Genomic DNA, 12,270 nt, shown 5'->3' with positions numbered 1-12,270 from the left:
AGTAATAGGAAGGATACTCTTCAAAAACAAGGTCACAGTGTGGGAAAAGTTGAGACACAAGGCTGGCAAATTTGCAGATGCTCTAAGAAAATTTAAACTATTTACTGACATTTTAGAATTGTCATATGCACAGTCACTAGTAATGTCAACTGAATTAATAAAGAGTATGCAAGAAACTAAATTAACAACATAGTTTGTCATTCTTTAATGAAGCTTTCATCACTTTATGAAAATTTTCCTCATTAGAGAGTAGTGACAGTGTAAGACTGTCATATCACTGCCTGGTTTGCTGTACATGAAGAAGTCAAGTTGCGAACTACCAAGATACCAATGAAAGCGTAAAATAAGGCAATGAATACTCAGCAAATAACCTGATATTTCAAGGCATTCTCGAGTACAGATAAACTCATATTAACACTTTGGCTACGCAATAACCCTTCATGTATTTGTTCAATAGATCCTAATTTTTAATGATTCATTATACATATATGGATGGCTACAGAAAACAAAACTACTTTGGAAAACATCTGACATAATTTTAAGTTCCTAAAGACATTCAGATAAACACTTAATAGCTAAAACTCACCATACATTTCCAGTAAGAATAATAATTTGCATTGGAATACATGCTGCTGAACAAAGGCCTTAATGCAGTTTACAAAAATAGATAATTAGGCTATATACAGATTTACACTATAGGAAATGCAATTAATGATTTGTTTGGGTTCAACACAAGAAATTACAAAGGGGAAAGTCTTCAAAAGGAGAGAGAGTAGGTTTAGACTAGATATTAGGAACAAATTCTTGACTGTGAGGTTGCTGAGACACGAACATGGATTGCCCAGAGCAGCTTTGGATGCTCCATCACTGAAAGTTCTTGCGAACAAGTTTCTGAGCAGCAAAATCTACTGCAAGGAATCCCTCTCTCCCAATGGCAGGGGGATCTCCAAGATCCCTTCAACCCCAAATCATTCTATGGTTTCTTGATTCAATGTTGTTCCTCCCTCCATGAACCCTGAGCCACAGATCCCCAGAGAGCCCAGAACATGGAACCCACCTCTCTGTGACATCAGCCCCGGGGCCGAGGGCTCCACGGGCAGCGCGGCTGCTGCGGGCACTGCGGCTGTGGCTGTGCTGCTGCACGGAGCTCTCAGTGCTTGCAGCTGACACGTGCCTCTGGCAGCCATGAGTTGGCTCGGCCTCCTCCTCCTGCTCACCGTGGCTGGGCTGGCACAGGGGACATGGGACAACTGCGGGTGAGTGGCCCCAGGCCCTGGGAGGAGCCAGGGCAACACCTGGGACCTTCCCTGGAGGGGACCCGCCTGTCCCCCATGGCCGGGGACAGCTTCCCACCCACCATGGGGAGCCTCAGCTCCTTGCCAGCAGCCAGGTGCTGCAGGGACAGACGCACACCCCATGGGCTTCCCTGGCCTGCAGGGCGTGCAAGCCCTTGTGGGGAGGGCAGAGGGCTGAGCTTCAGCCTGAGACACAGCAGGCCACGAAACAGCATGGAAATGACTTTCTGCTTGCAGATGGAGCTGTGGGCTCCGACCCATGGTGTCTGACTCCATACCTCCTGATGACGGCGTGACACGCATTGTGGGTGGCACAGGTGCCAAGCCAGGGGCTTGGCCCTGGATCGTCAGCATCCAGCACCCCTGGGTACCAGGCCTGGAACACTGGTGTGGAGGGTCCCTCATCGGTGCGGAATGGGTCCTCACAGCAGCCCACTGCTTTGACAGCATCAAGTAAGGAGGAGCAGAGAATGGGGACATCCCCACAACTCCAGCAGGTGCCCTGTCAGCAGCACCACCTGCTGTTCCCATCCTCTTTCCTCTCAGGCAGCCAGGCTGCCACACTGCTCAGGAGAAGCCTGGGCTCATGCCAAGGCTTCCTAGCAGCCTCCAGCTTGACATTCCCCCAGGCATGTGAGGGCACTCACACCTGCCAGAGCACTGCTTCCTCTCTGCCTTGCCATGCAGAGGTCTGGCAAGTGCAGGGCTGCTGTGGCACTGTGGCTCTGCTCCCTCTCAGCCCTCTCTCCATCTACCTTCCAGGCAAATTAGCATCCTGAACGTGGTGATTGGGGCCACCCAGTTGACTCAGCCAGGTGCTGGGGCAGAAGTGCGCAAGATTAAGAAGCTTCATCGTCATGAAAACTATAAGAGAAGTGATATAAGTAATGATATTGCCTTGCTGGAACTGAATGAGCCTGTCCAGTGCAGCCCTTACATCCAGCTGGCCTGTGTGGCTGACCCCACCCTAATAGTCTCAGCCCTGCACAACTGCTGGATTGCTGGCTGGGGTGCCACCACAGAAGGAAGTGAGTTCCCAAGAGGGACCCCGGCCTAGAGAGCAAACTCAGGACACTGGGGAGAGGGTTTCCCAGCTTCCACACAGCAGAAGCCAAAGCCAGGCTGCAGAACATACACCTCTGCAGAGATGGGTCTGGCCCGCTCCCCAAAGGCTGGCAGCGGGGTCACAGTGCCCCAGTACCTCTGCAGAGGCAAAGCTACCAAGGGAAGGGTATCCCCTCCAGACAGGGGAGGGGGAGAACTGGCAAGGAGCTGCTGGGGACTCATTCCTTTCTCTGGTCACAGATGAAGACTCAAGTGATCACCTCCAGGAGGCCAAGGTCCAGCTCATCAATGTCCAGCTCTGCAACAGCAGTGGCTGGTACTCAGGGGAAATCCACACCCACAACTTGTGTGCTGGTTACCCAGAGGGCAATATTGACACCTGCCAGGTAGGAGTGTGCCATGAGCCACTCACCCCCCAGCAGCACCACCCCAACACAGCCCAGGGCCTGCTCTGCCCAGCCACTCAGTCGCCCTCCCAGCCCCAGGTCATTCCCAGCTGATCTGGGGGCTTCCCACACACTCCCCATCCACCCCTGCCTGCCCTTGTGCCAAAAGCCCAGACAGCACAGCTAGTACTCCTGGCAGCCCAGAGGTCCAGGTGCCAAACATCCATCCTCTGCACATCCAGGAGCCCTGTGCAGAGAAGAGAGAGCGCTGATTTACAGGACCCCAGGTCATTCACAGCCAAGCTTCTGGAGGCTCAAGCACTTGAATACAGTTCTGGCAAGGGCTGTGAGAGGGAAGGAGACAGCCCGTGTGCTGACAGGGGCAACCCAATACCACCTTGATCCTCTGCTCTGCTGCAGGGTGACAGCGGTGGTCCTCTCATGTGCCAAGACAACGATGCAGACTCCTGGTGGGTTGTCGGAGTGACCAGCTGGGGAAGAGGCTGCGCCAGAGCAAAACTTCCTGGAGTCTACACCTCCACTCAGTACTTCTATGACTGGATTCTGCCCCAGATGGGGCTGAGCCCATTTGGAAGTGCTTCCTGAGCAGCAGGATGGGCAGGATCCAGGGCATGCTCCAGTGCACAGCAATGGTTTTCTGCTGGAGCAATGCCTGCTGATCCAAAAGCAGCCTCAGGGTGAAAATTTTGCTCTGACCACACTGCTCTCTGTGTGCATGCAGACATTGGAGATGACTTATGTGTTGAAGTAAAGTTGTCCATGGTCACAGGGAACCATCTTTTCAGTGCAATTCCAACTCCTGGGCAAAGAAAGGACTGCCAAAATTGGCAACTGCAGAATGAGCCTGAGGGCAGACCTGCCGGGCACAAAAGGACAGAGTGGCTCCAAGAGCCACTACTCAGCCAGAGTGCCTGGTCAGGGTGGAAAGTTCTCTGAGCCAGCATGGGCTGCAGGAACTTGATACATTAAGCCTAGGAAAGGTATAGGAAATAATATACCTTGAGGGTGGTGCTCAAATGCACTTGGACTGCTGATTAGGGCCTGGTATGAACCTGGGCTAAGGAAACAGATCTGGGAAAATCCCAAGCATGACACGGGAAACTCCTGACTCCTGACTGGAGTGCCAGTGCTCTAAGGCAGAGCCAGATTTCACAGGTAATAAAGGGTATTGATGTGCCAGGTGGTCACATTTCACAGATACTCAAAGGAAGAGCTGGGGTCATTCTGGGGAGGGGAACCTGGCAGGAACAGAAGGAAAGCACACCAGGAATGACATGGAAGGCCAAGGTGTGTGGGCCAACACCACCTGCAACACCAAGACTGTTGACAAATGCTCCAGCAGTGCTGCCCTAAGGTCCCATCTCGGCTGCCAAAGTGCTGAGGAAACTCCCGTCTGTGACTATTCCAGAGGCACAGGTGACTCCAATGAGCCAATGGTTGCCCCATTTGATTCCCTACCCACACCACTCTCACCACTCAGAGCAGGTTTCCAACCCATCCAAACTCAGGATTCCCCAGCAGACTCGAAGATGTCACATTCCATAAAGAGCCACCGGTTCCTCCTGCAGTGCTCAGTGTCCATTGAAATCCTGGCCAGAGCCACAGCTCCCTGTGCCCTCTGTAATGCAAAGCATGGGCAGTTCACAGCCTCTGGTCCTGGGCTCCTGCCAGCCAGAGCTCAATCTGCAGCTGGCACTGCAGCTGCACACCCAGCTCACTGCCCCCAGTGGATTCCTCAGCCACTGCCTGCCCCGGGGGCTGCACAGCCTCATCCTGCAAGAAGAGGGACCTAAAGAAAGCAGCAGAGAGCCTTGTTACAGGGGCAGGTCCTGAGAGGACAAGGGACAGGGGCTCTACAGTGACTGAGGGTAGCTTCAGTTGGGATCATAAGAAGGAAATCTTGATTGTGACAGTACTGAGGCAAAGTCATGGGCCATCCAGAGCACGTGTGGATGCCACACCCCTCAAAGTGTTTAAGGACAGCTTATGAGCCAGGGTGAGTCTACTGCAGGCCATCCCTCCTTGCCCAAGGCAGTGGGGTTGGAGCGAGATCATCACCAAGGTCCCTTCCAAACCATTTCATGGCTCATCAATTAGATGTTGCCCCTCCCCCAGTGGGTTCCATGACACAGATCCCCAGAGAGCCCAGAACATGGAACCCACCTCTCTGTGACATCAGCCCCAGGGCCGAGGGCTCCACGGGCAGCGCGGCTGCTGCGGGCACTGCGGCTGTGGCTGTGCTGCTGCACGGAGCTCTCAGTGCTTGCAGCTGACACGTGCCTCTGGCAGCCATGAGTTGGCTCGGCCTCCTCCTCCTGCTCACCGTGGCTGGGCTGGCACAGGGGACATGGGACAACTGCGGGTGAGTGGCCCCAGGCCCTGGGAGGAGCCAGGCAACACCTGGGACCTTCCCTGGAGGGGACCCGCCTGTCCCCCATGGCCGGGGACAGCTTCCCACCCACCATGGGGAGCCTCAGCTCCTTGCCAGCAGCCAGGTGCTGCAGGGACAGACGCACACCCCATGGGCTTCCCTGGCCTGCAGGGCGTGCAAGCCCTTGTGGGGAGGGCAGAGGGCTGAGCTTCAGCCTGAGCCACAGCAGGCCACGAAGCAGCACAGAAATGACTTTCTGCTTGCAGAGGGATATGTGGGCTCCGACCCATGGTGTATGAGTATGAGTACATGGATAATGACAACGGCACGACACGTGTTGTCGGTGGTGCAGATGCCAAGCTAGGAGCCTGGCCCTGGATCGTCAGCCTTAAGCATCCTGCAATACCAGGCACAAGACACCTGTGTGGAGGGTCCCTCATCACTGCAGAGTGGGTCCTCACAGCAGCCCACTGCTTTGACCCCATCAGGTAAAGACATGCCGGATATGGGGACATCCCCACAACTCCAGCAGGTGCCCTGTCAGCAGCATCACCTGCTGCTCTCATCCCCTTTCCTTTCAGGTGGCCAGGATGCCACAGTACTCAGGAGAAGCCTGGGCTCATGCCAAGACTTCCTAGTAGCCTCCAGCTTGACATTCCCCCAGCCTAAGTTGTGCGAGGGCACTCACACCTGCCAGAGCACTGCCCCATCTCTGCCTTGCAAGCAGAGGCCTCACAACTGCAGGGCTGCTGTGGCACTGTGGCTCTGCTCCCTCTCAGACCTCTCTCCATCTACTTTCCAGGAAAATTGGCATGGTTTATCTAGTGATTGGGGCCACCCAATTGACTAAGCCAGGACATGGAGCACAACTGCGACGGATTAAGAAGTTAGTGCGTCATGAGCACTATAATCCAAGTGACAAAAGTAACGACATTGCTTTGCTGCAGCTGAGCAAGCCTGTTGACTGCAACCCCTATGTCCAGCTGGCCTGTGTGGCTGACCCTGCCCTAAGCCTGTCAGAGCTGCAGAACTGCTGGGTGGCTGGCTGGGGTGCCACTGCTGCAAGATGTGAGTTCCAAGAGCAACTTCTGGGCCAGCTCAGCACACTGGGGAGAGAGTTTGGGCTTCCCCTCATAGCAGAGGCCAAAGCCAGGCTCTACACCTCTGCAGAGACAGGCCTGGTCTGTTCCCCAAAAGCAGGGACACAGTGCCCCAGTGCCTCTGCAGAGGCAAAGCCAAACCTTAGGAAAAGGGATCCCCCTAAAGCAGTGGAGCAGAATGGGTAACGAGCTACAGGGGGATCATTCCTTTCTCTGCTTACAGCTCAAACCTCAAGTGATATCCTCCAGGAGGCCAAGGTCCAGCTCATCGATGTCCAGCTCTGCAACAGCAGTGGCTGGTATGCAGGGGTAGTCCACACCCACAACTTGTGTGCTGGATACCCACAGGGCAAGATCGACACCTGCCAGGTAGGAGGAGTGTGCCATGAGCCAACACAGCCCAGGGCCTGCTTTGCCTCTCCACTCAGTCACCCTCCCAGCCCCAGTTGCCCCACGGACTGCTGTGGGGGCTTCCCACATCCACCTGCCTGCCCAGGGCTCCCATTTGCCAGAAAGTCCAGAAAGCCCAGCTAAAGTGCTCCTGGTAGCCCAGAGGTCCAGTTGCTTAATGTCCATCCTCTGCACATCCAGAAGCTCTGTGCAGAGAGGACAAAGAGAGCCCTACCCTACAAGACGCCAAGCTATTCACAGATTTCTGGAGGCTCAAGTGCCTGGGTGCAGCTCTGGCAAAGGCTGTGGGAGGGAAGGAGACAGCCCCAGTGCTGGCAGGGGCCACCTAAAACCAGCTGAGAATACTCTCTACTCTGCTGTAGGGTGACAGTGGTGGTCCTCTCATGTGCCAAGATGAAAACAGTGACTTCTTCTGGATTGTTGGAGTGACCAGCTGGGGAAGAGGCTGTGCCAGAGCAAAGCGACCTGGAATCTACACATCCACTCTTTACTTCTATGACTGGATTCTGGCCCACATCAGCCCAGAGATAATTGAAAATGCTTCTTGAGCACCAGGATGGGCATCATCAAGGGTGTACTGCAGTGCACAGCAAGTCTACCCTGCTGGGGCAATGCCTGCTGATCCAAAGGCAGCCTCAGGGTCAAACCCCTGTTCTGTCCTGATCACACTCCTCTCCTCTGTGCACACAGACACTGGAGTTGATTTAGTTGTTGAAATAAAGTTACCTTTGTTCCCAGGGAAGCGTCTTTTCAGTGCAATTCCACCTCCTGTGTGGTATTTACAACAGAGAGATACTTAGCTTTCTCAGGATTTTTCCTGAGAGAAGCTGTAAGACAAGTAGAGAAAAGAGAATCAAAACAATTCTTATCTCATTTGCTGCTCTTATGTTTTGCACATGTAGAATGTGTTACAGAGATTGTTTACTCAAGGTGATTTCTTAATGAGATACTGGTGATGGTATTTTGGATAGATTAACCAATTAGATCAGAGCTGTGTCAGGACTCTCGGTAGAAAGTCATGGTTTTTCTAATTAGTTAGTAATAGTTCTTGTTAGTTAGTAATACAGTGTAATATAGTTTTAGTGTAATATAGTTTTAGTATAAAATAGTATAATAAAGTACTTAATTAGCTTTTTGATATCATAGAGTTCTGTACATCATTCTTCTCACATCAGGGTCATCTCTTAAAGTTGTGATCCCTGATGCGCAGACACAAACTGCATCTTGATGTGCTTGTTTGCCTGAGTATTGCATGGAATCACCACAGGATGTGCAAGAATACTTCTCCACTCCCTAATTAACAAATCATCTACAAACTGTACAAATTTGGACCTAATTTTAAACCCTTTCAATCAAACTTTAATACTGGGGCCTTCGGTGGGGAAATGGTAGAGGATCCTGGAATGCCTTGGGGAAGACATGTGTGAAGTACATTCTCTTGGCATCCAGGCCAATGGAGTCCTGTCTCACAGTGGGTGGCATTCTTCCCTCTGTGTTAATCAACCTGGGCTGTGCTGAGAGCAACCACCCCACATCTGTACTGGTCCCTGCCACCTTGACTTAAGTCACAGGCTGTCTACTCACTAAAGGCACTGAGTGCTAGAGTGCCACTCAAGGCTACAGAAGTCCATTACCCTGCCCAGTGAGGAGACTGCTTAGAGTCACCCAATTGCCCTGGCAGAACTTTATTGCACTGTCATGGCAAAATTCTGCTGCCCATAACAATTTCTGTAAGTGTTGCACAACTTCAGCCACAGGCACCCTCTGATCTACAAAAGGGATCTTTCCCATCATGTCAAAAACCACGAGGGACATCAAACTCCTTTTTCATGCCAAAAAGGGACTTCCACCCCCTTCTGTGTGTGCCCAGGGACCCTAGCAACCATTGTGTGGCAGAAGGGACATAAGGCTCTCCGTCTGTCTCCAAAAGCCTTTGAGCAGAGACTCAAGTGTCCTAGCAGAGACTCAGGCCCCCCACCTCACACCTTATGTGGACCTCCACAACTCCTCTGTGGCCACTTTACACTGATCGTGCTTTGCATGCCTTCTTCACCCTCTACCAGTGATTTCACCAAATCTGCCCCAGATGCCTCAACAACAGAGAAGCTCAAATACACATCTATAATTTACACAGAATCTGTGCATAGAATTGTAACACTCCCCATTTTGCTCATTCCTACTGTAAAGATTCCTGGTGAACTCACTTGCTGACAACAGTTGAATGTTTAGAGGAGGGAAGCTCCAAGGGTACATCTCTATGGTCCCATCTGGGCTGCCAAAGTGCTGAGGAAACTCCCCTCTGTGACCGTTCCAGAGGCACAGGTGACTCCAATGAGCCAATGGTTGCCCCATTTGATTCCCTACCCACACCACTCTCACCACTCAGAGCAGGTTTCCAACCCATTCAACCTCAGGATTCCCCAGCAGACTCGCAGATGTCACATTCCATAAAGAGCCACCGGCTCCTGCTGCAGTGCTCAGTGTCCATTGAAATCGTGGCCAGAGCCACAGCTCCCTGTGCCCTCTGTAATGCAAAGCATGGGCAGTTCACAGCCTCTGGTCCTGGGCTCCTGCCAGCCAGAGCTCAATCTGCAGCTGGCACTGCAGCTGCACACCCAGCTCCCTGCCCCCAGTGGATTCCTCAGCCACTGCCTGCCCCGGGGGCTGCACAGCCTCATCCTGCAAGAAGAGGGACCTAAAGAAAGCAGCAGAGAGCCTTGTTACAGGGGCAGGTCCTGAGAGGACAAGGGACAGGGGCTCTACAGTGACAGAGGGTAGCTTTAGATGACATCACAGATTGTGAGGGTATTGAGGCACGGGCATGAGTTTGTTCAAGGACTGCTCTCAAGCCAAGCTCTGGACACTCTTGACAATGTGGTTTAGTGCAAGACCCTCCCCATGATCCCTAGTGCTATCCCTCCATGCCCATGGCAGGGGGTTGGAGCTAGAGGATCTCCAAGCTTCCTTCCAACACAAACCATTCTATTGCTCCTTGATTTGATATTGCCCCTCCCTCACTGGGCCCCCTTGATAGAAGCCACAGTGCCCAGAACATGGAACCCACCTCTCCATGACATCAGCCCTGGGACCAAGTTCACCACGGGCAGCGCGGCTGCTGCGGGCACTGCGGCTGTGGCTGTGCTGCTGCACGGAGCTCTCAGTGCTTGCAGCTGACACGTGCCTCTGGCAGCCATGAGTTGGCTCGGCCTCCTCCTCCTGCTCACCGTGGCTGGGCTGGCACAGGGGACATGGGACAACTGCGGGTGAGTGGCCCCAGGCCCTGGGAGGAGCCAGGGCAACACCTGGGACCTTCCCTGGAGGGGACCCGCCTGTCCCCATGGCTGGGCCACAGCTTCCCACCCACCATGGGGAGCCTCAGCTCCTTGCCAGCAGCCAGGTGCTGCAGGGACAGACGCACACCCCATGGGCTTCCCTGGCCTGCAGGGCGTGCAAGCCCTTGTGGGGAGGGCAGAGGGCTGAGCTTCAGCCTGAGCCACAGCAGGCCATGAAACAGCATGGAAATGACTTTCTGCTTGCAGAGGGAGCTGTGGGCTCCGACCCATGGTGTCTGACTCCATACCTCCTGATGACGGCGTGACACGCATTGTGGGTGGCACAGGTGCCAAGCCAGGGGCTTGGCCCTGGATCGTCAGCATCCAGCATCCAAGGATACCAGGCACAAAGCATTTCTGTGGAGGGTCTCTCATCAGGGCAGAGTGGGTCCTCACAGCAGCCCACTGCTTTGACCTTATTTTGTAAGAACGGGCAGGAAATGGGAACATCCCCACAACACCAGCAGGTGCCCTGTCAGCAGCACCACCTGCTACTCCCTTCCCCTTTCCTCTCAGGTGGCCAGGATGCCACAGTACTCAGGAGAAGCCTGGGCTCATGCCAAGGCTTCCTAGCAGCCTCCAGCTTGACATTCCCCCAGCCTAAGTTGTGCTAGGGCACTCACACCTGCCAGAGCACTGCTCCCTCCTTGCCATGCAGAGATCTGGCAAGTGCAGGGCTGCTGTGGCACTGTGGCTCTGCTCCCTCTCAGCCCTCTCTCCATCTACCTTCCAGTAACACCAGCTTGGTGTATGTGGTGATTGGGGCCACCGAGTTGACTCAGCCAGGCCCTGGGGCACAAGTCCGCCAAATTAAGAAGTTACTGCGTCATGAAAACTATCAGAGACGTGACATGAGCAATGACATTGCCTTGCTGGAACTGAGCAACCCTGTCCAGTGCAGCCCTTACATCCAGCTGGCCTGTGTGGCTGATGCTATCTTAGGAGTGTCAGTGTCACAGGAGCATAACTGCTGGATTGCTGGCTGGGGTGCCACCACTGCAAAAGGTGAGTTTCCAAGAGGGACTCCAAAGCCAGCTTAGCATACTGGGGAGAGGGCTTGGGTTTCCCCACAGCAGAGGCCAAAGTCAGGATGCAGGACATACACCTCTGCAGAGATGGGCCTGGCCTGCTCCCCAAAGGCTGGCAGCGGGGTCACAGTGCCCCAGTACCTCTGCAAAGGCAAAGCCATGTACCCCCCAGTACCTCTGCAAAGGCAAAGCCATGCAGTAGGGAAGGCGATCCCCCACAGACAAAGGAGAAGAACTGGCAACGAGCTGCTGGGGGTTCGTCTCTTTCTGTGCTCACAGATAATACCCCCAGTGATAAACTGCAGGAGGCCAAGGTACACCTCATCAATATCCATCTGTGCAACAGCACCTTCTGGTACTCAGGGAAAATCCACACCCACAACTTGTGTGCTGGATACCCACAGGGCCTCATCGACACCTGCCAGGTAAGAAGGAGCATGCCACGAGCCACTCACCCCCCAGCAGCACCACCCCAACACAGCCCAGGGCCTGCTCTGCCCGGCCACTCAGTCGCCCTCCCAGCCCCAGCTCATCCCCGGCTGCTCTGGGGGCTTCCCACACACTCCCCATCCACCCCTGCCTGCCCAGGGCTCCCCTTGTGCCAAAAACCCAGACAGCCCAGTTAAAGTGTTCCTGGCAGCCCAGAGGTCCCCTTGTGCCAAACATCCATCCTCTGCACATCCAGGAGCCCTGTGCAGAGATGACAGAGAGAGCCCTACCCTACAAGAACCCAAGTCATTCACAGCCAAGCTTCTGGAGGCTCAAGCACCTGAATACAGTTCTTGCTGTGAGAGAGAATCAGACAGCCTCAGTGATGACAGTGGCCACCCAACACCACCTTAATCCTCTGTGCTCTGCTGCAGGGTGACAGCGGTGGTCCTCTCATGTGCCAGGACAGTCATGCTGATTACTGGTGGGTTGTTGGAGTGACCAGCTGGGGAAAAAGCTGCGGCAGAGTAAGGCGGCCCGGAGTCTACACCTCCACTCAGCATTTCTATGACTGGATTCTGGACCACATGGGCACAAAGAATGTTTAAAGTGCTTTTTGAGAACCAGGGAATGCAGCTTCCAGGGCAGGCTGCACTGCATAGCAAGTGTTTCCTGCTGTGGCAATACTTCCTGATCCAAAGGCAGCCTCAGGGTCAAAACCCTGCTCTCTCCTGACCATACTCTTCTCCTCTGTGCACACAGACACTGGAGTTGACGTAGTGGTTGAAGTAAAGTTGCCAATCATCACAGGGAACCATGATTTTGACTGAAT

The 12,270-nt window shown here is 53.9% G+C and overlaps 3 protein-coding genes across 3 annotated transcripts; all 3 read left to right on the top strand.

Moving 5' to 3' along the window:
- The first annotated feature begins 1,008 nt into the window (after positions 1 to 1,008).
- Positions 1,009 to 3,352, top strand: LOC110483020 (acrosin-like). Its single transcript, XM_077782533.1, is given in 5 exon segments — positions 1,009 to 1,256; positions 1,533 to 1,748; positions 2,058 to 2,323; positions 2,601 to 2,746; positions 3,167 to 3,352. Coding segments are annotated over 5 exon segments (1,062 nt in total).
- Positions 3,353 to 5,369: 2,017 nt separating this feature from the next.
- LOC110483013 (acrosin-like) lies at positions 5,370 to 7,197 on the top strand. The gene is made up of 4 exons (XM_021552646.2): positions 5,370 to 5,626; positions 5,941 to 6,206; positions 6,462 to 6,607; positions 7,012 to 7,197. The coding sequence occupies exons 1-4, from the start codon at positions 5,427 to 5,429 to the stop codon at positions 7,195 to 7,197; spliced, it is 798 nt and encodes a 265-aa protein (XP_021408321.2). The 5' UTR covers positions 5,370 to 5,426.
- Positions 7,198 to 9,823: 2,626 nt separating this feature from the next.
- LOC110483008 (acrosin-like) lies at positions 9,824 to 12,046 on the top strand (the record flags this gene model as incomplete). Its single annotated transcript, XM_077782532.1, has 5 exons — positions 9,824 to 9,912; positions 10,189 to 10,404; positions 10,715 to 10,986; positions 11,289 to 11,434; positions 11,873 to 12,046. Coding segments are annotated over 5 exons (897 nt in total), but the record flags the coding sequence as incomplete, so codon positions are not given.
- Positions 12,047 to 12,270: the final 224 nt, after the last annotated feature.

The sequence above is a fragment of the Lonchura striata genome, chromosome 3 (genome assembly GCF_046129695.1).
Source record: "Lonchura striata isolate bLonStr1 chromosome 3, bLonStr1.mat, whole genome shotgun sequence".
In the NCBI taxonomy this organism is placed as follows: domain Eukaryota; kingdom Metazoa; phylum Chordata; class Aves; order Passeriformes; family Estrildidae; genus Lonchura; species Lonchura striata.
This window is presented reverse-complemented; position numbering and strand designations above follow the sequence as displayed.

What these genes read in the sequence shown, in the direction of transcription:
- LOC110483013 (XM_021552646.2), top strand. Translation starts at nt 5,427, where the DNA reads ATGGTGTATGAGTATGAGTACATGGATAATGACAACGGCACGACACGT. An exon ending in CACTGCTTTGACCCCATCAG is followed by an intron (nt 5,627 to 5,940) that starts GTAAAGACATGC and finishes TCTACTTTCCAG; the next exon opens with GAAAATTGGCATGGTTTATC. An exon ending in GCAAGATCGACACCTGCCAG is followed by an intron (nt 6,608 to 7,011) that starts GTAGGAGGAGTG and finishes ACTCTGCTGTAG; the next exon opens with GGTGACAGTGGTGGTCCTCT.